The sequence below is a fragment of the Crassostrea angulata genome, chromosome 5 (assembly GCF_025612915.1).
Source record: "Crassostrea angulata isolate pt1a10 chromosome 5, ASM2561291v2, whole genome shotgun sequence".
NCBI classification, from domain to species: Eukaryota; Metazoa; Mollusca; class Bivalvia; order Ostreida; family Ostreidae; genus Magallana; species Magallana angulata.
Window position 1 is genome coordinate 388,057 of NC_069115.1, and position 24,589 is coordinate 412,645.

The window sequence follows — 24,589 nt, forward strand, 5'->3', positions numbered from 1 at the left end:
GAAAAATGTCAGTCAAATTCGACCTAGCGGAAGATTATATTTGCTGACAATGTCGTTGTATCGACCGTGGAACTTACGAAATGATGACTTCAATCGAGACTGTTTATAGTCCTGTTTTATCAACGTGTTTGTCAGTAGCATGTCTCGTTTCAGAAACTGTTCATACGAAGAGCATGCCCTTGTGTATCGAATTAACTTAGAGACAAAAACACCATATGCAGGTGATGAAGGTATATTGCTACATAAGTAAGGAAAGTTGACTATAGAAAATTGAAGGCATCACGTTTATTATTAAGTTTTGTTGTTAGGTCTCAATCAAAGTACATTGTATTCTTCTAGCTAAATTTCTAGATATGTTGTATTAGATACTCTAAAGATGGTATTTTCTGGTCATTGTTTGTTATCATTTCTCAGGTAAGCGCTGTGGCCACTGGGCGTCTTGTTTTGTTGATGATTTTAAATGTGAATTTTCTACATCATAACTAATCTCAAAAGGAACCATTCGAGGGAAAGAAACGCAGTAAAACATATCGGGCTTTACTGTGTTTCTTTTAATGTTTGTGTATGTGTCCAGAATTCACTTTAATCTACAACTGTCAATTCGTTATTTCATATTCAAGCTGAATCGTTTGTTTTGTTGTTTCTTCCCCTCCCCCCTTTTTCCCAATACATTAAAGAGACAGTACGGCGCATCTTATTAAAAAACTGACTTGAAATTTTGTTCCGATTGGTTTCATTGTTTTTGCACTATTCATAAATGTATAAACTTTCAGGAAATTACAAATTTCTCCATGTAATAAATCTAATTATTTCATTAGAATTAATACTTACGAATAACCCATGCATAGTAGCCTTCTATACTATTACGCATGCGTATGTAATGTAAGCAAAACACATGCAGGGCTCGCGAAGATTCTACTGGACAAGTTTGTTGATAAAAATATGTCTTTTCTACCTACATCTCACAAGTAGTAATTGTTCAAAGTCTTTAAAAAACAGATTATTATTTTGTAAGCATGCAATTTGCGTTTTTATCACAGGATTGGGTACTAGCTAAATTTATATTGTAGGTGAGGTCCCTTGAGGGGTTGATTGAAATATTTATGTCTGTTCATTTGAAATTGAATTGGCAAATCATTTAAAAATCATCGAGAAAGTGATAATGTGTTCCTTTTAAAGAGTCCATTTTACCTTGCATTCTATGATAACCGTAGTCGGGTGAAGATCTTGTAGTTTTCAGCACGTGTCAATTGCTGTCAATCAAAATCCACGTGGTACAAAAAAACGACAAAGATTATTCCAGTTTGTACGACTCTTAAATTTCCGGAAGCTCATAATTACATTAATTAGGTTTGTAAAAGGGATTTTTATGTACTTCAACTGTCACAGCCAACGTTATTTCTTATTTTCTAACGATACAGTGGGTAACCCTGAAGTTAAACACACACGTGATTTCAGCTGTACTGTCTCTTTGAGTGATTTTTATCTAAATGTACATGTACTTTTGATTAACAGTTACGCTCACTGTTTTTATTGACTATAGCCTTTAGTTTTGATTTCTTGCTAATTAAGTACTTTTTCTGTGATTTAATAACAAACTGCCCTAAAAATAAAACTGTATATTCATTAATTTTCGTGAATATCAGTTTTTGTGGATTTTTTTTAGTAAAGGTAATGATAAGTTTTTAGGATTCATAAATCCTTGCATGCAAAATGCAAATTTTTGCTCAAAAACTTCAAGACTAAATACAATTGTATATATAAAATGCAGATTTATGGTTCGATTACAAAAATCCGGATTATTTAGGGTTATCGAACATTGCTTAGCATCGGAGTTTGTCAAGGTCCTTTTTTAAAAACATAAAATAATCATAAATTTCAGTAAAAAAAACCAGGTGCTTGCTTATATTATACTAATTTTGAAGATTGCAATACCCTTGATTACAATCTCAGGACTTATCGAGAAAGTCTTTTACCCAAACCATATTGCTCGGTGGTCAACATGTGCAAAAAAATAACCCATATTTTTAAGTTTTGGCAAATAATCGATTTCCTTGTACTAACGTTTCAAAACTGGAAAATCACTCATTTTTAAGTAACTGGACACGCATCTTATTTTAGAAGGTTTCATAGATGATTATATGCAGAACAAACTACGACTATGAAACATACTTTTATCTAAAGTTCACACTCGTTAGCTTTTCTTTACTACGTATGGTTTGTTACGATAGAAACATACATACATGTATTGTAAACGTCAATTTCATTTAAAACATGGTCAAACTCCTTTTTAATCAATTTTATTTAGATATCGATTTTCAGAACATTTCCTAAGACTAGTATGAAACAAACCTAATGATCTTTTTAAAAAAATTGTAGAACAATCGACGCTAATCCCATTATTGAATGATAAGTTCATATCAACCGGTTTCAATGAAATAAAATTCAGATATCTTTGATTTTTAATAATCACTTTCACATCATCATCATCATCATCATCATCATCATCTAGACGATATGTAGGAACATTCACACAAGACGTACAGAACGTTACATTAATTAAACACGGTGGCAAGTGATGAAACACAACAGTGTGTGTAATAAATAACACAATAAATACAAATGTATCCAATAAATTAAAACACAAACAATCTGATGACGTTTCACTCGCCCTCGGCGTGACTCTGAGTCACGTGGTGCGTCTTTAATGGCGGGGTAGTTGCATTCACCGGGTTCACAGAATCCTGTTTGGTTTTAGATGTTCTGGGCGTTGCCCCACTTCTGCTGTAGTTCGTCACAAAACTATTGGTTCGGCTGTCCACAATCAAAGAACAGTCTTTTGTCGCCTCTGATGGAATTTTGGGTAAAAACACATTCACAAAGACTTTCTTTTTGTCGGCTCTGTCACGTGACCTACCGTTGATCAGCGTTTCGTCCACGCTTTTCACAACACGACTCCTCTGTTCGATTCCATGTTTCTCCTGCTCCAACTTAGCCCGGGTGATCAGTTTCTTTTTTATTTGAACATTTTCAGGAAACTCAAATTCCCGCCCGTCTGCGTCTGGGGTGGTAGGTGGCGCAGACGGATATTTAGACTTCCGGTGAACACATTCTTCCACGTTATCAAAATCCGAGTCGTGTAAATGATTAGTTTCACAGAATTTACAGTACTCACGCGGCGAGTTGGATTTGTTTTCATGTAACCGACAGAACAAGTACTCCGGAACTTTCAGGTGCAAGCTTGGATCAAATTTTATTCCTTGCTTCTGTAACTGTTTTCCTATCATCCAAGCGTCTTTGTGACTTCGAACAAAATCCCACTCGTCCTTGAAACTGTATGACTTCACGCTGTCAGCTTCTTTCGGAACATCTCCGCGGTTTCGATAAATCCCCTCAATGATCTCCCTCTCCCCTTTGGTGAGTCCCGCTTTGTCACGTAGAAACATGCGCCCCGGGTTAAGGTTCGCGCCGCCTTTATTTCTGGCCTTGACCTTGTCGTGTCGTTGTGACGCCACCGCGAGGTCTCTGTAGAACTTGGACACGGATACACACTCGCCTAGGTCCTCCGACCAATCGTAGAATCTCGCGATACTCACGTGAGATCTCGGCATCGTCATCACCGCCGAACGGATCCTAGGGGTCGCTGCAAACGACTGGTGATGAAGCGGAAGTGACGTATGAGGTCGTGGTTTCTGGACCAGCGGCGTGAAGCTGAAATAAGAAAGAGACATGGTGACCATTTTGACAACTTTTGACAGATGACAACACACCCCATTTAATGAAAGTTTTCTTTGCTGATAAAACGTATCCCTATATTGATCAGAGATTTGGCTAGGTGACTTTAGTATTGATCTCGCGACTTTAATTTCTAAAAATCTAAGTGAGCTTTAATCAGCGGTGTGGGTAACAGATCTCTGCTCGATATCACAGAACACGAGCCCTTGGGTGCATCAAGTTGTTTTGTAGCCATCATCAAGTATTGTTGAAATACAGGTACAGTAAGTAGATACAGGATATTAATTAAACTCCATCAGATTGAATCAAAAGACTCTATTTCTCTGAACAGCCTCGAATCCGCCATCATTAACCTGTTTTCATCCTCTTTGATATCCACGTGGTTTTTTTTTTTATCTTGTGACCTTTTCAATATGTGTCAAAGATAAACAAATCATACACAGTCAATCTCCATTAAAATGATAACAAGAAAAACATTGAGGAGGGTTATTAAAATGAAAAAAAAACTTGCTGAAATGGAATTGAAACAAAAACAAATATTACTGCGTTTGTATCGCAAGGTAGATTCGAGCCGGTATCTTTGGGAAATGGTCCTGCAAGTACGTCTTTATGACACTGATACATGTATTTATCAATGTATCCAATTCGTGTACAGCAGAATTGTAACTTAGGTTTGGGCGAAATATTGGTTAGATATCAATGTGTAAACTATTTAGAGGACAACAATGAAACTTGGTAGTATAGAACAATCATTCAGTTTTCAAGAAGACAGAATGGAGACAGAGAGAGGGAGGGAGAGAGAGAGAGAGAGAGAGAGAGAGAGAGAGAGAGAGAGAGAGAGAGAGAGAGAGAGAGCGAGAGAGAGAGAGAGAGAGAGAGAGAGAGAGAGAGAGAGAGAGAAGAATGGACAGGAAAGAGGGGGTCTTGTCGCTGATAAATAGATTTGCGCCATTCTCCCTTTAATTGATAATAACTTCTCCCCGGCTCTGTTGTTTAAATACCCTGACTACACAAAGCCCGCTGGCGACCCCTGTGTTTAACTTTATGAAATATTAAGAATTATTGAGCTGATAACCACTGAGTTCTATTGAGACCCCGTGATGAGTTTTAAAACAAGGATTGACTACCGTAATGTGAGGGAATTTGGAATTCATCCCACAACATACCAATACGAGCTAACCGAATATTTATGAGGGAAATAAGATCGGGATATGTTCATCCCTTCTAAACTTTTATACACCCAGGTATTGACAACAGCTTTGAAATAGAGAGAGAGAGAGAGAGAGAGAGAGAGAGAGAGAGAGAGAGAGAGAGAGAGAGAGAGGGATTGATTTGCATTTAATGGTGTATTTGACCGTACACTGCTTTATTAAATCTTGATTTCGTTACGTAATTGTAACCGTGATTAAAACAAGCCCTGCATTTCCTGATCAGATTTGATCATACCAGTAGCCGAGTTATTATCATCGTTATCAATGCAAGCGATGACTACTCGATGATAATGTCGACGTGCCAGACATTATCTGATGCGCCATATCTCAAATTATTCCGTTTAATTCGCCCTGTGACAAATAAATCGTAGTAGCGTGATCGATTAGATACACAGAGGAATGAAATATCGAAATGTCGGGTTTGGAATATTAATGTCTGCCCTTCCTTTTTTTCGGCATATATTTTCTCTCTCTCTCTCTCTCTCTCTCTCTCTCTCTCTCTCTCTCTCTCTCTCTCTCTCTCTCTCTCATATTTGATCTCTTTCCTACTAGTCAAATATTAACTCCAAAAAAGTTAATACGAAGACTGAATTTAGAATTGTAAATATTACTGTCGTTTGACTGAATTTAGTCTTAGTTTTGTTTATTTTAAAATTCAACTTTGCAATTCTTCCTTATCTAACCTTATGTCCTTCACAAAATTGTTTTGAAACATGAATAGGCCTATCAGCAAATTGTAAAAGACACCATTATATTTTAGTTCTCTGCGCGGACATTTTTGATGTATTGAATATATATATATATCATTTTGTTATTATTGATATCAGATATGATTGTTCCTTCCCTATAGCCACAGTCCCATTCATATCAGATATAATGACGATAGTCAACGGCTGTTAATTAATTAAATATCCCCAATCAACGCTCAAAATCTCGAATACAGGCAAAGTACAGGTTAATTTAGTCCGTGAGAGCACGGATCCTGACCGTTATCGGTTCTAACATTTAAGTTATTTTGTCGATAAATACGCACTAAATAAATATAATACAAGATATGCAAAACATGCCGAAAAGATTTTAAACAATTTACAAAATCTTTATGAATTTTTTTTTTATTAATCTGTAAAGACCAAGGGTATGCATTTCAAATAAATCATCTAAACAGAGCATATTTAAGTGCTTGGGTTATTGAGATAGACGATATAGATGATAAATGTCTCCGTATATGATTTAATGACACAGAAATAAAATCATCTAATTGGAAAGACATACCTAGTTTCCTGTAAATTATTAATTAAAATGCTGCGAGTCAAAGAACTGTTAATACTTACAATCTGTTTCACGATTTAAGATGAGTATGACAGCCAAATCCAATTAGTATTATAGCAATCAATGGCCAACATGTACAAGCTTTGGAGTTGAAAAATAAGTATTATTGATGCAAAGAAAAAGATGTAGGTGCGTTCATTTCCAAGTGAACGGACTACTAGTATATACGTCTGCCGATGTCGTCTCTGTGTCAGAATTATTCTCTGGGCATGAAATGAAAGAGGTTTGTTTTCACTTTGAAACCATTAAATGACACAGTAAGTGTCATTTCCCGATCTTTTCGTGTGTTTTGCTTTTAGTTTTAATCTCTCTATTCTTTGAATACACACAAAAAGTGTAAAATTTATATTTAAACTGATTAAACAAGACAATATAGACAATGAATAATTATGTAACAAACTATTAAAGCGAAAAACATATGAAGAGTATCTATAACTCAATCTGTAGTTTTCGTCTCAAATTTCACAAGTTTAGGCGTTGTTCAAAAATTAGGAAAAAGTACAATCCTGATATAACGGTCCATAAATAGAAACACTGAATTCCGTCAGACAACGGGCGTACACATGCCTTTTAATTCAAAGGGTCTGTATTTAAATATTAATCATTTCACGAACCATTAATCAAGAAAATGAAAAAATTCATTTTTTTCATCTTGCAATAATTGGTCTTTGCAAAAAAAAAAAAAAAAAAAAAAAAAAAATAAGTAAATAATGTTTTTTCACAGAAATACAAATTTCTAGTAGCAGCCCCATGTATCTTTATTTCTGTTAGAAATGACAATCTTGATTTAAAAAAGTACGTATACTTATTTGATTAAAAAAAATGTTTTAATGCCGAGTACATATATTTAAGACTTACGTTCAAATTCCTAGAAGAAAACTTAGTCCAACTGAACCTAAGTGTGAACAAAACACAGTGAATTACTCTCACATGATTTAAACTCATTATATATTAATCATCCGCTCAGCATAGGTTCTCCATGACTTCCGATGTCACTATCGATATTCATATCAACACACGGCCGCGAAACCGTCACTCTTCATCGGAACTCTTTTGTGTTTCCGGTTCGTTCACTTTCTCCGCCGGTGTCGTCATGGTTCCTGACATCACGCTTTAGATCAGAAGAAATCAACATGAGGCTTCTGCACAGTACTCCTCAAATCGTCGCTCAGTGCTACACAATCTAGGTGCATATACAACGGTTAACAAAGACAATGCATATTATTTTCCTTTGTTCTTTTATCTCAAGGTCGTTAACGAGGCGGAACAAGGCGGGTCATGGCGCCGGTTTGTAAACCAATATGTCTGCCAGATATCTTGACGATTCCGGCGTCACCATGTGTTGACAGTCGGCGTGAACATCGGTGCAAGTCCCTCGCGCTAATCGGCGAGTTTGTGTGCCGTGTTTGCGCCACGAGACCATCAGCGAGAGGGTTTTAACTGAACTTAACAGGATGAATGATATCAAAACAAAACGATTTGTCGGGACAGGGTGTTTGAATGGGGAGGGTTTACTCCCCTGAATGGTGTATTCTCTGGAATCAATACACAGCGGAGATTGGTGATTACACAACGTTAGCTGCATGTGTCGGCTCTATTGATTGAAGAGAAAAAACAACAACTCAAAGAATGGAGACTGGAATCGGAGGAAAAGTACCCGGACTTCTATAGTTCGTCAAGATCAGACAGACATGCACTTAAACTTCTCTCTTCTTGTCATACACCGTCAATTCCCGCGTATCATAGCTTAAACAGACATCTGGACCCTGTAGGCGCATGGGCAGTACACCTGTTGATTGATATCTGTCGAAATTTCACTCAAAGTGTAAAATAACAGAAATATATAGTTGATATCTGCATCTATAGATATCTACCGATATCTCATTCAAAACTAATACACAAATATTAGACGATAGCCATGTTTCTTAGATAACTGTTTATATCTCACTCAAAATGTTTAATCACAAAAAAATTCAAAATGAGATCTGCATCGAATAGATATGTGTCGATATCTCACTCAAAATGTTATCAACAGGAAAATTAGCAATTGAATTTCAACTGTTTGAATTACATCTTCATTGCACTGCTAAAGATGAAATGACAAGATGGCATAGGTTTGCCGAATCCTTCGCTGTTACCGTCAGACTACATGTAAGTGTTATGTAGAGTCAATTGATAGATATCGAACTCACGAAACGCTATGGTAAAAGATGACGTCACTTCCGTTCTGGTTACAAAGCGGAAGGGAAGTGTCTTTTCGACTTGAGAAGCTTTGACGACAACATAAGAAGTAAACTTAAACCAATGCCCGTGTCAGGCACCGGAAGCATTCACTACTAAGAACAAGAATGAGATTCTTCAGCTAAATAAAGATCAAACAAAGAAACTGACAAACAATACAAACTTCAGACATCATTTCTTCTTTCAACTCTTTGTTGCTAATGATAAATAAATCAAAACAAATTAGACTAAAACAAATTCTGACGATTAGCAATACATCACAAGAACACTCGCCGGAAAAATCGAAGGATATCACAATCAAAGGATATATCTTTTCATAGTACAATAAAGACACACTATCTGATTCAATCAATGGATATCGCAACTAGTGCAGTTAACCTGCATTGTACATGGTTTGATGTTGAATGCAAAAGTGATAGCAAATTCTAACTTCCTAGGAAGTAGGACATGCATTGGCAAAATCGAACTCCAGTTAACCTATGCACTCTCATACCTTGATCTTATGTGAGCAATAATGAAATTAGTATTTTGAAATCCGCCCACTTATTTCAGAATCAAGGACTTGAGTGCATTGATTTGAATAATGATACAAATAGAGTTAACAATGATCACTGCAGCACGCCATCAGCCAAGATATCGTCAACGGATTACTACTGGTCTCTTTCATTTTTGTTTATATATATGATATCACATGATGATACCATATGATATTTTTGTGCGTTTTAAGGATATCACAACAATGTCGACACATGTAGCTGATATGGGTCAGTACTGTACATTGTACATGTCGACACATGTAAGGGATATCTTGGGTCAGTACTGTACATTGTACATGTCGACACATGTAACGGATATCTTGGGTCAGTATTGTACATTGTACATTGTCGACACATGTAACAGATATCTTGGGTCAGTACTGTACATTGTACAATGTCGATACATGAAACAAATACCTTGGATCAGTACAGTACATTGTACAATGTCGACACATGTAACATATATCTTGGGTCAGTACTGTACATTGTACAATGTCGACACATGAAACAAACACCTTGGATCAGTACTGTACATTGTACAATGTCGACACGTGAAGCAAATACCTTGGATCAGTACTGTACAATGTCGACGCATGTAACATATATCTTGGGTCAGTACTGTACATTGTACAATGTCGACACGTGAAGCAAATACCTTGGGTCAGTACTGTACATTGTACAATGTCGACACATATAACAGATAGCTTGGGTTAGTACTGTACATTGTACAATGTCGACACATGAAGCAAATACCTTGGATCAGTACTGTACAATGTCGACGCATGTAACATATATCTTGGGTCAGTACTGTACATTGTACAATGTCGACACATGTAACAGATATCTTGGGTCAGTACTGTACATTGTACAATGTCGACACATGTAACAGATATCTTGGGTCAGTAGTGTACAGTGTACAATGTCGTGACATGTAACAGATATCTTGGGTCAGTACTGTACAGTGTACAATGTCGACACATGTAACAGATATCTTGGGTCAGTACTGTACATTGTACAATGTCGACACATGAAGCAAATACCTTGGATCAGTACTGTACATTGTACAATGTCGACACGTGTAACAGATATCTTGGGTCAGTATTGTTTAATGTACAATGTCGACACATATAACGGATATTTGGGTCAGTACTGTACATTGTACAATGTCGACACATGTAGCAGATATCTTGGGTCAGTACTGTACAGTGTACAATGTCGACACATGTAACGGATATCTTGGGTCAATACTGTACATTGTACAATGTCGAAAAATGTTGTAAAATCACAAGTGAACTGCGTGTATATACTTATTGTGAAACAATACGAACAGGAAAATCGAGGTTACTTCATTTTTAAATATATCTCAAGATTGCTTTCAATATACGTTGCCCATCTTACCGGTATTGATTTCCTTAAATATTTTGATTACCCTGTTTTGAAAAATAAATTTACAATCATCTGAAAAAAAAATTACAATCAAGTAAATAGTTTTCATTGGCTACAAGGAAAAGGGTCGGCTAAGTAAACTAGTACACATGAATTGTGTACTGGATGTGTAAACACTGTAGAACTAGGGCTTAAGTATCGTAACTTTTGAGGCAAACCTGACCGTGTAAGCCGACTCTAAGATATCTCTAATCTTAACCCACTGTTCCAATTTTCATTGACCACAAGAAATCGATTATCTTTTTTATCCTCGCCTTAAGGTAATCCACCTCAAACCCCCGGGACCCCCCACAAGTCGATGTCATACCCAGACAGAAAATCGATGACTCGGGGTCAAAAGGTCAACCGGAGCTTCAATCACAGTTGATGGGGGGCAATCCTAAAAGGGACCATTTTCCGATCTGTGACAGAAGTATTTCAACCTTATACCGGCGTGACTTCTCTCTCCATTACGAACGTCCGTCACCAATGGCTGACATTCCCCCGTTGAGAACAAACAACTACTGTAGGATTGATTTGAAGTAGGAACTCAATGTCCGAATTGACTTGATTGGTCTGTTTTGGGTTTGTATGTTATGTGTAATTAGCCGGGAAGGCCCAGTTTCTTATTTGTCAAGAGATCTTTGACAGCTTCATCACGTATCGTCAATGTCTGCCTAGGAATTCATCGGTATAAAATTTATTTAACGTGTTGTTGACTTCATTGATTTTGACAAATGACGAGGACATTTCAGTTCTATTTCTTATACATGTATACGTGTTACATTAGGAACACACCTCTGAACCTGTCATTCAACTTCGTCACTATTACACACCCTCAGTCCCGAGGGTGAAGCAATTGGGAGGGGGGTCCGACAAAGATTCTACCATCCCAAACTGACTTGATTAGTCACTAGTAACGGTTCCGATGTTTGGACTCTGTTACTGAGCAAGATCGATCAGACTGCACTATTGATTAATTTTGATGCAGTGGCAACTTACAGTAAAGGTATCTAATGCTCAATGCACGCTATTCAATTTTGAAATTGGTGCAATATGATTATCTTATTGTGTACTTACTATCGATTTGAGAGAGAGAGAGAGAGAGAGAGAGAGAGAGAGAGAAGAGGATGGAATATAATTGTTGTAGGAAAACTTAATATCATCAATTACAGATACGTGGTCTAGATTGATAGGGAAAAAAATAAATTCATTACAAATACATTAAACTCTGCTTCCTATAACAGTTATGAACCCAAAGGACAATTAACGACATCTTTACATCTGCTGAGATCGAAATTCTATAGATTCAAATACAGTAGTTGATTTTTTCCCACAAGTAAATGAGCAACCAGCAAAGAAAGGACCATCCCACGCAAATTCTTCAATGACAGAGGGGGGCCTTTTTTCCGAGTTGCTGAGAAAGGGGTAGAGAGGTGCATATATCTTGTTAATGGATGCAGACGAGACTCTTTAAGTTCCCGCTGCCATTAATTTGATTGCAGAGTTTGCATCAACAATAATCTTAATCGATAACTGTCCTTTCATGATTTGAATGAAATATGAATAAAACATTTGTTTCTACGTAAAAAATGGAATTATGCATATTCATGTAATTTGCTTCAAAAAGAGTTTTTACAGAATTTGTTTAGATTCTATTAGCTGCTCAGCAGAAATTATAAAAATGATGCATAAAATTATGTGAGTGCATGTATAAATGCACAATTGAGGTGAGAGAGAGAGAGAGAGAGAGAGAGAGAGAGAGAGAGAGAGAGAAGGAGAGAGAGAGCAGGGTTGTCTCTAAGACCCAGGGCGGGGAATTTACCCGCCTTAAATGCCTTAATTACCCTGCTATTACTGCGTTTCAAATACAATGTAGCTATAAGGAAGACCCCCTGACCCCCTTCTACTTTTTCATTTCTTCCTTCTATTTCAATTTTTAGAGACAACCCTGGAGAGAAAGAGAGAGAGAGAGAGACTGAGAGAAAGAGAAAGAGAGAGAGATTTATGACTGCACGAGTTATCTTTCTTTCTAAATGCGATCATTTGATAATGGTACAACTAATCTAACATCTTGTTAAAATTTTCCACTATCCTAAACTATTGTATTCGAAGCACCACTCAAAATCTCAATGCACCACTGATTCCCATAATGCACCACTCATACCATTAATGCACCACTCACTAAACTGTAGATGTTGTCCGTAAAATCACCCCGGTAGACAATAGACAAGAAGTCATTACACATTCAAAAACATTAATAGGGAATTATTAATTATCGTAAATCACTTCCCGGAGTATTGTCCAAGTCCATGCCAGGTAGAACAAATATGATACACGAGTTGGTGAGAACAATGGCGGCCTCTTTGACTGTGGGCGATCTGTCATCGGTCCTCTGATTTATATACAGTAAATAACCGTCAACTAAACATCACGCACTGACACGATTCCAGCTGACTGAATGCAGCACTTAAATTCTTATTGACCCCCCCCCCCAAAATTAAGTGTCCCACATCGAACATCTAACCCCCCCCCCCCCCCCCGATGACAACCGTATAGTTGACTATAATATAATTTTTCCCGACCTTCTGACCCCCACCCTTTTTCTGGCTGATATACTATCCCTAATATGACTTTTCCCCGACCCTACTGAACATCCATTCCTTGAAGGAGATACAAAAAAGTGTAAGCAGAGAAAAATCCTTCGATTCACTGAGTGTTCTTATTGCAAACTCCGCCGAGGTAGCAAGAAATCTTTCTGCTATCATGATTTTCATAATCTATTATGCAGGTGTTGTCAATGCTAAATTAGTATAAAAGAATTAAAAGCAGAAAGAGAAAAAAAAACTAATTTTTCAGCAAAACATCACTTCCTATTTAGAAAACTCTATCATGTTTTTTTTTTGGCTCATTGTTTATTTTTAAAACGAAACTGATAATTGTTTTGGCAAGTCTTTTTTAATACATTTAGTTTGAAATTGAATTCGTACGACCGTTTATACAAAATAAAATAATCATCATGGATAACTGTAATTTTTCATTTGTTCATTAAAAACGATTCTATTAGTAATTTGTAAAGATTGAAAAATAAATATGAAAAGAACAAAAGAAAGAGGAGAACAGACAGGGAGTGAATGAGGAAGGAAGAGAAAAAGAGGAAAGAAACAGACAAAACGTGAATACAAGAAATTAACCTACCCCGCGCGGAAGGCGTTCGTCGGTTTAACAAACTCCATTTCGTGATTTGGGAAACAAGGGTGAAAAGTTCGATACGGAAGTCCATGGCATTCCGTTACCATGGCAACAAATTTTTAAACACTTTTCTTCAAATGGGTTTCTTACTTTGCCTCAGTTCGTGGACCAGCCTGAATCCCTAACTTTAATCACACTTCGATTTATCGTCCAGCGAGAGTTTGCGGAGTCTCCCCACAGGAATAACTGTCGCCTGTCACGAAAACTTCAAGGAAACTCTCGCGAATTCTCGCTCAAGTAGAAAATGAGCCCGTCGGTGCAATTAGCACAACACGCAATTTTGTCTATAATGTCAAATTCCTGTCAGATTTTACGGGATAATTAAGTCCACATTTGTTTTGAACTTCACTTTGTTATTTTTCTCCTCGGTAAAATTACAGAAATTCTGTGATGTGTTTTAATCTTTAAATGGATACCTACATTCCCCCATTACATCATTTCTGCCCTTTTCCCGACAAATGGCGGTGTGTTATCGATGCACACCTGGGAATTCGGATAAGATCCATTATTTCGGATTTTATCACACCTTGATGTTGAATAAAATCAGGTGATAAATCAGAAAAAATGAGAGGAACAATTAGCGAGTGACGCGGCAGATTGATGGGGCGATTCATTGCCGGGGGTGTGATGCAGACAGCCGCACCCCCCAAAACAAACACTGGCGGGGTGATTCAGCCCGAAAATACAGGGAGCTAATATTTCAGTAAGATTCATGCATGGAAACGATGTTTTAGCAATGACAACTCCAAGTTTCCTATGAAACTTCCCAAGAGTCGTGATAAAGACTGGTTGTTGTTTAAAAAAGCATCAAGTATGCATAAGGTGATGCATTCCTAGTACTTTAAAAATTCCGTGTGATTGTCTGTCTGTTTGTAGTCTGTATTTTTCTGACAAACTCTTTCTTTCTTTCTTTCTTTCTTCTTTTGTCTTTCTTATTATTGATTTTATGCTACGATTTATCCTAATGGACTACATGTATAAACTGTGAACCACCCCCCCCCCCCCCCACTTTATTTATGCATGTAATTCTGGGATCCCGAGTCATTTCAACACATTCAGATTTTTACTTCGCTCATCATTTCCCCACTTCTCACACAAACTTTTTATGAACTTTTTACATCAAAGGAACCTCCCTGGAGATTAATCCAGGCCCCCATTATTTTCACATATTTTGCGGGACCAGCTTTCATAAAGCCGAGCATTTCTGCACCCGCCAAGATTCACGTGCACTTTGCCACCCTGACACCCAGGAATTGTATTGTGGTACGCGTGTAATTATGAGGATAAATGTTAACAATTGTCCGTCGCATTAGTATAAAGCAAACATCAGTGAGAACAGTATTTGTGTAGGTGTAATAATCTACAAGATGCTTATAACGTGTCAAAAAATTACGTCGTTCACAACTAGTCAACACCCCCCCCCTTTTTTTTTTCTCGCAGCAACCAGTTTTCTTGAATTTACATAGAAAAATTTAATAGTCACGGAGTTGCCCCTCTCCCACTTTTCTGGAGGTATGTAAAAAAAAGAAATGAAAATAAGAAAATGTGGAGTGAATTTGATATACTGGAGGCCCCCCCCCCCTCCTCACCGGATTAGGATTTTGAAGATTTTAGAAAGTTTTGTCTTGCATGTCAAGATTATATTTGGGAAAAGTCTGCCCCCAACTTTCAGAAACGATGCTACGTGCCTGTACGTTACATTTCCCAGTCTATAAACTATAGGTTAGGCAGATGGATATTACCACAAGTTCATACATTTACATTATTACAAGACGATAAAAGAAGAAAAAAATGAATCAAATTCATTTTTTAACTTTTTCTTCCAAGATTTATAAGGCGGTAAAAAGATATCCCAATTATGGTATAAATGCGGGATAACACAGTCAGACTTACCTAGAGGGTCTTCTGGGTGATACGGTGACCGCCATCTTGGATTCAGAGAAGTTCCGGAGAAACTATGAAGGAGTTCGGTACCAGACTCTGAAACAACAAACAACAGTAGTGTCCAATACAGATACCTAACTAACTCTTACTCCAGTGTCCGCGGACAGGCCAATACCTCTGTTGTATAAGCGATATTTGAATGAACAGAAACAGAATCAGTTATTTTGTGTAGGCGACACCTCAAAACGACTCCAGAACGACCAACGTATCCACAACAGACGGCTTGTCTGTGTCAGAAATTAAAGTCCGAGAAACCGACATCTTTGTGGCGGAGGTTAATTACGTAACATGCGTGAACGAGCCGGTAATTGGCTGAAGGATGCTTCTCGTCTTTCTCTCGAACCTTGCGAGATTTGCGCGTTATCTTCAGCATCTCTCTTCAAATTAGTCTACTTCCGGTACCTTGCGGAGGTCCCTGGGTTCTCTGACGACCTGCGTCTGTCTTTCATATCGTAATCTACCCGATAATTACGCTACGTGAAGCCGATCCTGTATATGATGCGGACTACGAGCCGTTACCTCAATTCCCTGTGCCCCTAGAGAGAGATCAAGTTAACAGGCAGACTAATTTTTCCAAACCAGATCAATTCTGAATATCGTACTGAACATCCTCACAAATTCCATCTAATGAAAATTCTTTTTAGTAAAACGAAATTCGAGACGACTGAAACGTTTACCTTTTTTTTTAGAAGTTATTCCAGTTCAAACGCCAGCAGCTAGGGTGACTCTGATCTCAGCTTGTTGACTCGAGGACAATACCTCACAAACATGCTCCCAGAAAACGTTCAAATCAGAAACCAAAACAGAATTCAGGAAATAATTGCGTTAAACCAACGTTAACTTCTGGTCAAACAATGCCTTTCCTTTGATGGCGGGGAAACACACACTCCCTCATTAACCCTCCATTTAAATAAAATCGACAGTTATACAGACATGCATTTCGCGATTTAACACCAGAGTCAACAAACTTCGAGCGGCTTCTAAATCGGACATAGATCGGCTGGCCTGTGGTGGAGAAGAGGGGGGGGGGGGGGGCTCTCGAAGCTCTCTCTATGTCGGCCCAGCTACCGCGGAACCACTGTTGACTCAGACCACATATGCCCCACTCGACTGGCACTTGTCGGGCGGTAATAACGCGCGGACCCGCGATTTATGGTCCTCATGGCTGCTAGTTTTATTGTCCCTAAATGGTGATTCGATTACATATTTCTCCTTGTCGCTCCTTTGACGATGAATTTACGGGGCTTAAAAGTCTGATATTGTTTGTCCTTAGTCCAATGGCCCGGTAGTGTGTAGTGATGAACACCCGACACTTACTGACAAAGACTTAGTACGTCTGACGGAATATGCTTGTGTGTACTTCTTAAAACTATATACTCCATAGTCAGCGTTGTGCCCTCTAATCCAAACTTTCTGAATACTGACACCTCAAAGACAGAGAAAAAACCCTAACAGCTTATACACATACATGTAGAGACAAACGCCGGACTGAGTGGGCTAGTTAGTACTGTAGATTCTGTAGTAAGAGTAATGTCTTCTAATTCATACATGTAATTGTTGTGATCATTGACTTCTCAATAGCTGACCCCCCCCCCCCCGCCCCCCTCTAGAAAACAACGAGAAAACGACTTTAAAAGTAACAATCAGACACACTAGTAAGTACGTAGAGTTGTGGCTCTTTAAACAAAATCACCCCCATCCTAGAGCCAAGAATACCCCCAAAACAACATAGGGGCAACAATCAAACAAAACCTATTGCCATAAACAAGATTCTGTGAAAGAATTGCACTGGAACTCAGTATCATTACTGTCTGTTAAAATTGATAGCGTTATCAAAACCTCATGATTTGAAATTAAGGTAGCTCGCGGGTTTACCTGCTTGTGAGAAAACCTACCTTGAAAATTTGTCCACGTGATCCATAGGTTTCATAGTTTTATTTCTGAAATTTATTTAAGATTCGTCTGCGCGGTAATAATGTTATCGTGTTTCAAATACAGTGTCATTAATAAAATCAAGCAACGCTATTTCGATGAAATATATAGTAAAATGCACATTTTAACCGAGAAACGCATTACAAAACTATGCTCCAAACTTTTAAACGATTCAGACGAAATTAATCATACTCTACACAAAAACAGAGGAGATAATTATGAATCAATTCATAAAAAAATATCAGTATGTGTTCTCGGCCAATTTTTGGCAAAAAAACTTTAAAGATTTAAAAGATTTCTCAAAACCTTATATTTTCATTCCGACGTTAGCCTGACGTCATCATTTCCTTACTTCTTAGAACACCAAAATTGAAATGCATTTATTGACAAGACTAGCTGTTTAACACATTTTAGAACATGTTAATGCTTATTAGGCATTATTGTGAATGTTATTAAAAATGCAATTAATGTAAGGCTGTAAAGATACAGAAAATTGCTATTTTTGTTTTTATGAAACTCTGAGTCAATCAATGCAAAACTAAAATGCCAGGCAACTACTGACATTATAAGTAAGTAATCGAATAAAACAGGTATCTCAAGCCAAAAGAAATTTAAGAATTTAATCGGTAGTACAGATTACGGAAGTTATAATTGTAAAAAAAAAGCGAAGTTAATGCATACATTCTATTTTAAAACATGACTTTAAATGGAAGAGTTCTAACGCACTCATTCTTTATCTTAATAGAACAAAATGTGAAAATGTATGTGACATCTTTAAATTTTCAGCACTTGATATCATAGATCTTTGTATAATCAGTCATAAACCGCATATATAAGCTTTTTAAAATATTTTCTTTTATACTTCTAAATATCTCATTTGTCATTTTAAAATAAAATTATGAGTTGACTATGACGGTCAACTCTTTACGTCGATTCCTATTGTGACGTCAGCAAACCCGCGAGCTACGTTAAACCATATAGAGTATGAATGACTATCGTCATCATCGACAACATTATCATCTTTCTTCTCTTTGCGACCGGTACAATAATAATCATCGTCATCATCATCATCATCATCCTCATCATCATTAACATCATCATCATAAGCAACAACAAATAAAATCCTCGAAAACTACTGACAAAATATATTAATATCCAATACTGACGATTTTGAATTTCAACCAATTCGTTATGAAAATTCTATTTTATAAACAATGATTTGTTATATAGGAGTTCGCTATAACTGTAAAATTTTACAGGGAACTGCCAAGGTAACTCATTAAATTAAGACTTATGTTATATCCGGTATTTAGCTATACCCGTCTTCAGTTCCAAACTAGTTTACTGTACTAGACATAAAATGTTTGATGTGTACTTTAGAGTTATTTCCCTTATAACGGGCGAGTAAAACCATAACACTTGCGCTAAATGTCCTATAGAATGGATTAAATATTTATAAAGATTTTAAACTTGGATCGCAAGTAAAATGCACATGTACATACGCATGTAACTGGAAGAGAGAGGCAAGTTCACTAAATTAGAAGTTGACTCTTTTTTACTACTATCGGGTTGAGTTTAAAAAAAGCAATCATATTCAAATCATATTTTTTAGTTTCAAATAACTGTTGAAACATTGTTCCAAATTGAAGATATTTTTTTCCATAAAAAACAGCATTAAATGACATAGTCAATATAAATATAATATTAAATTGTAAGCTTAAAACATCAAAAACTTTGATGAAACATGTACATGTATCTTACTTTTGTGCTGAAGATCTAGCTAATGGTACAAGCGGGGTCTCCGTCGTCCGACGAGATCTTGCGAGATCTCTCATCCACGGACTTTATGGCAAGTCAAGTTGACAGATAATGTTTTATTAAATCTCGGTAATTATCCTTCATCATTTCCCTTTCTATTGATCGATCAGTGTAAGCATATGCTAGCATGATAAACTGTTTCGGAATTTAAATTCATCGCTTGTAGAAAAAAAAATCTTTTTTAAACACTGTTTAACACTTAATGCAGTTTATATGTGATTAGGAGATTCCAATGAAACCCCCGGGGGGTGGAGTTCTTGGTTGGGGGTGGTGGTTAGTGTCAAATATTAAAAGCCATTCACTGCTTTAGGGATGCTGACAAAACAAAATATACAGAGAACCGCACATAATGGTCTCCATCAATTCTCCATTAATTGTTAACGAGATGTCACGTGTACTTTGCAGTCAGAGCTACGTCGAATTTTTTTTTTTTTTTGAGGGGGGGGGGGGTAAAGAAAATTGGAGACGATTTTCTTTTCACATGGTAGAGTATGTGGGGGAGTAATAAAATTATTAACCAATGAAGTGATCACAATCACCAATACCAGTATCGATCATGTCGATATCTAAATAAAATATTAAGACAAGATAGTAAAACAGTACATGTACTTGAAAATAAAAGATTAAATACTATTTTCAAAAACGATTCCAAGTTCTTTGGCTTGTTATATTAATACTTTTCAGTTGCAAAATTGAATAAAATTGAAATAATTTTTTTTTCAACAAACGAATCAAACAAAAATATTAATCTTTTACTGAGAGATATTAAACCCAACGTCATAGTCTATTATTAGTGACATTGAATCCTGACAGAATTGTAGGAAATGGAGGATGATGGAGGATGTTCATTTTACAGCGATAACATACACAGACAAATCAATCGTTCATGTAGAATTATGAAAGATTTTCTCTCTCTCTCTCTCCATCTCTCTCTCTCTCTCACTCTCTCTCTCTCATCTGTTTATTTAATGAATGTGAGTTCATACCCTACAAACCAGACTACAAACACTCCCCCTTCTTTAAAAAAAAACTAAATCGAAAGAAAAAATATACTTCCGTGTTGTAATTATTGTTTTAGCTGACGAATGAATTATCATTGATCGAAAACATTGGGTGGTGATTGTATAATGTTTATTATATCATTTGATATCGTGCACATCTATCTGCCCTAGACCTTCTTTTTTCCCCTTGCGCAGTATTTACCCGATGTTTCTTTTTCATGAATCACGTAGTTTATCAATACAGACATAAATTCAGCCAATCAGAGACCGCGAATATAAATTTACCCTCAATTCGGCCTTCACCTCTCCAGAAAATTCTAGCAGGTTCGACAGCGTAGCCCAGAATAGAGGAGAGAAGTCTAGCAAGTGGACGCTTTATTTTAAATATCGTGGACAGTCCGCGGTGTGGAAAGCAATTTGTGAAAAAAGAAGTTAGCTGTGTTTGAGAAACAGTTGAAACATTTTGACGCAATGGATTTTCTGCCAATTTCCTTCTACCGACCCGGATACCAGGCCCAGGGAACTCCAATGAGGGACCTGTTGTCTTACATGCTACAGGACGAGCTAGGCTTTCCCGTGACAACTCACGCCTTGCAGCACAGAAAGAGAGAAACCCCGGAGAAATGGCACAAATCATTCCGCCTGGACGGATTCCACCCCGACGAGGTGAAGGTTTCGGTGAGTGATGGGATGGTAAGGATCAAGGCCCGCCACGAGCGCGGGGACGAGGATAACCGTGACGTCAGGGAGGCCACCCGGACCCTCAAGATCCCCGCGGGGGTGGACCAGGGCAAGGTGCACTGCTTTATGGACCACGACAACCATTACGTTGTAGAGGCGCCCTTCATCCCGAAGGAAGAGGACCAGGAGATGGAACTGAAGATTGAGGACGTCCCGAAGGCCATCACCCAGGGGGACGAAGACATGCAAGTAGCCGAGGCGGGGCAGCCGTTCAAGGAGAGTTTAGACCTGTCGGTGTTCGAGCCCGACCATATTAACGTCAAACGCAAGGGCAACATCATTTCCGTAAGCGCTGACCACGACAAGGAGGAGGACGGGATAAGGGTGTCGCGCAGCTTCAGGCGGGAGTTCACCGTACCCGAGGGCATGGACTGCAGCCAGGTCAAGGTGTGTCGTGACCCCGAGGGCAGGCTGACCATCATGGCGCCGACCAGACCCGAGGAAGAGGACAAGTAAATACGTGACCAAAGGACTAATCCATATAAACTTATTAATAATTCGTATTTCCATTTTTTGTTTGATACAGAGTTGCCATATGTGACCAATTTGGTCAATACCGGTTTTGTAATATTTGCATTTTGTAATCGAAAGATTGTAAATGTTCAAACGTACCATATTAGTATTAATCCTCGTTAAATATTTTGCTCATTTAGATTAATGACAATGATGCTTTGTTATATAGACTATTGAGTAAGCAGTGTGACTGCTGATTTTGTGTCAATTTAAGAAATAAACATTTGTATGTTTATATGGCTTTTTTTCTATGTAAATCATCTAAACTTGTTACTGCGCAAAAAGACAAAATGAAAGTTGGTAGCTATTGATTGGGGAATTCCGTGATCTTTAAATAGAACGTTGACTAAGTTGTTTTTGTCGGCCAGAACTAGATCGCTTACTGCGCAGAATTCCAATGAAACAGACACCGGATGTTAAATGCACAACTTTTTACAGTAAACAGCTTGCTTTAGTGAATTAAGATACCGTTAAGTATCTTGTTGAGTTTAAAAAATTCTTAATAATCGGCTAGTGTCTGCTGTATTGTAGGCTGTTACAGTTGTCGTTCCTTGTACGTATGTGGACATGTTTAGTTGAGCCGTCGACAAAGGTGACGGTTTATTTTGAATATAAAACGTGCTCAAGGACAGAAGCGTATAAGGCATTCGTGCAACCCACTTGGGGCAATAAAACAACTATTTTCGAATGTCGATAAAACATTTTTGACTTGTATAATTTCACGATGCATACACCCGTCCGCCTACGGCCTCAGGTGGATGGAAATTAAAAACAGCCCGGGATAAATCCCCGTACACCCTTGATTGAACCTGGAAAACTCAAATGTCCTTGGCCAGTACAAATAATGCCAAATAGCAATAGTGTCTAGTTTAGATATTTTTTGAGACCTTCACATTGTAATGTTAAGAAATTTAACTTAGAAATGAAACTAAGAAAGGTGAGTGCGTGTGTTTTAAATGGTCAGATAATGAAGTTATATATAATAAATGTACCACTGCACATCTTTAAATGTAAGATTCCTTTCGAAGAGATGTACATAAGTCGTTTAAATATCCTGAGTGCGGGGGATATGACAGATATTGTACGCTCATCTCCTTTTCTAGCTGCAGGTCTGTAGCTCCCGGTCTTAATGAATTAAGATGGACTACCAAATTCCATTAACATTCATTTTTATGTACACAAATCACATAAGATTAAAAATAATATATTTGACAAAGAATCATCATATTACTTAAATTACTATTCTGAAAAGAGAAATCGTACAATTTATTGTTTCCTAAAACATGCAACATTTTTTATTGTATGAATAATGTCATTTCTCCTTTATTCTTTGATGTGTATAGTTTGATTCGCAGAAAACGGAAGTGCGGAAAACGGGATTTCGACATGATTCTTCGGCTCTAGAACAAGGAAGGAAGGAAGTTTTTTAACACTGAACCAAATACAATGACTTATAAGTTGTTAGACTAAATTATTTCCATATAGATTTATAGCACAGTGTATTTATATACAATACATACACAACATCGATATTACCAGAAAAAATGCCTTATTTTTCCCTTGAAAGTGTTTTACAATAAGCTGCCAGTTCATTTGCGGATCTGCAAAATTCAAATTTCCTCCCTCACAAACTCGTATAACCAATATTACAAATGTCCTTTCATATTCATTTTTCTGTACTTAAATAAGATATTTGACAAAGAATTACCACATTACTAAAACATACTACTAATGCTATTCTAAAAAAGAGAAATCGTACACATTCTTCCAAAAACGTGCCGAATTTTTCAGTGTATGAATAACTTTATTTTCATTCACATATTTTACGTGTAAAATTCGATTCGCGGAAAACGGAAGTACGACACGATTTTTCTTTGGTCGAGAACGAGGCCGGAATTTACATGTAGTTGCATGTATTAAACTTAACCAAGTTAAAGTACAAACCTCCACCCTCACTATGTTTTCCCGTTATATGTTTTTTTTTTAAAATGATCAATCAACCAAAAGAATGTGTAATATTCAGTGAGAAAATTTCACTCAAAGAACACACTATTTACCCCGTGTCACACAGGGCTTTATTAACAGAGAGTATCAATTTCTCAGAATTAAGCTTCATTAGAGATTCACGGGAGAATTTTGTATGAAGTTAGGTGTATTGAATTTATTCATTAATTTTCTAGGTTTTTGATAACTACAGCGACTTTATATATCAATGGTAACTTTATTATTTGTTCGATAAGCTAACATATTCAATGGTTTTACGAAGTCAAGTCTACAACTGAAAAAAAAAAAATAGAAAATGATATCTTAGTTAATTTAGCCAAAAAAGATGACTTTTAGACCCAAGTTTTGTGTTAATTTGCAACCTAATTATTAAATATAAACCGTTTAATGTTAAAGTCAAAGTCCGATAACTCGAACCTCGTTGATACCAAAGCCCACTACAAGATCGAAACTGATATTTATAATATTTTAGCAGAAGATATGACTTTTAGACTCAAGTTTTGTTAATTTAAATTTAAAAATAAACCGTTTCGTGCAAACCCCACTACAGGATCGAAGTACAGCATTTGATGTGACCAAATTAAACAGAGAGAAGACAACCTCGTTTGGCTCACATTAAATTTAATTGCATACTTGTCCGGGAATATCTTAAGTTTCACATTCTGAAGTCCACATATCAGTATGACGTCGTCCCAGTACCTCCTTAATTGGAGAGTTCCACTGAAATATGTTGGGTTCAATTTCGAAGTTCATATATCAATATGATATCGTTAAATAACCATACACTTTTAAGATATTCGTACGCATTGGATTAAAATAAGAGCATTGCATTGATCCAAATTTATATTTTACTTTTATAAAGAAAAAATCAGATTTAATATACATTAGCATACATTAATTAGTAGAT

At 37.0% G+C, this 24,589-nt stretch overlaps 2 protein-coding genes across 7 annotated transcripts; one reads left to right on the top strand and one right to left on the bottom strand.

Moving 5' to 3' along the window:
• Positions 1-2,260: 2,260 nt before the first annotated feature.
• Positions 2,261-19,388, bottom strand: LOC128186199 (uncharacterized). Of its 6 annotated transcripts, none has more exons than XM_052855980.1 (3): positions 19,367-19,388; positions 15,623-15,709; positions 2,261-3,711 (listed from the first exon to the last, which is right to left on the bottom strand). In XM_052855980.1, exons 2-3 carry the CDS (start codon positions 15,655-15,657, stop codon positions 2,664-2,666), a joined length of 1,083 nt encoding a protein of 360 aa, XP_052711940.1. In that variant the 5' UTR covers positions 15,658-15,709; positions 19,367-19,388; the 3' UTR covers positions 2,261-2,663. The 6 variants fall into 6 exon arrangements, with proteins under 6 accessions (XP_052711940.1, XP_052711939.1, XP_052711941.1 ...); XM_052855979.1 differs by lacking the exon at positions 19,367-19,388 and adding an exon at positions 16,351-16,659 and having other exon boundaries at positions 15,623-15,707; XM_052855981.1 differs by lacking the exon at positions 19,367-19,388 and adding an exon at positions 15,853-16,115.
• A 1,348-nt stretch (positions 19,389-20,736) lies between these two features.
• LOC128186208 (uncharacterized) lies at positions 20,737-21,913 on the top strand. The gene has a single exon (XM_052855995.1). The coding sequence runs from the start codon at positions 20,896-20,898 to the stop codon at positions 21,619-21,621; it is 726 nt and encodes a 241-aa protein (XP_052711955.1). The 5' UTR covers positions 20,737-20,895; the 3' UTR covers positions 21,622-21,913.
• Positions 21,914-24,589: the final 2,676 nt, after the last annotated feature.

What these genes read in the sequence shown, in the direction of transcription:
- LOC128186199 (XM_052855978.1), bottom strand. Translation starts at nt 13,776, where the DNA reads ATGGTAACGGAATGCCATGGACTTCCGTATCGAACTTTTCACCCTTGT. An exon ending in ACGAACGCCTTCCGCGCGGG is followed by an intron (nt 3,712 to 13,675) that starts GTAGGTTAATTT and finishes TTCTTATTTCAG; the next exon opens with CTTCACGCCGCTGGTCCAGA.
- LOC128186208 (XM_052855995.1), top strand. Translation starts at nt 20,896, where the DNA reads ATGGATTTTCTGCCAATTTCCTTCTACCGACCCGGATACCAGGCCCAG.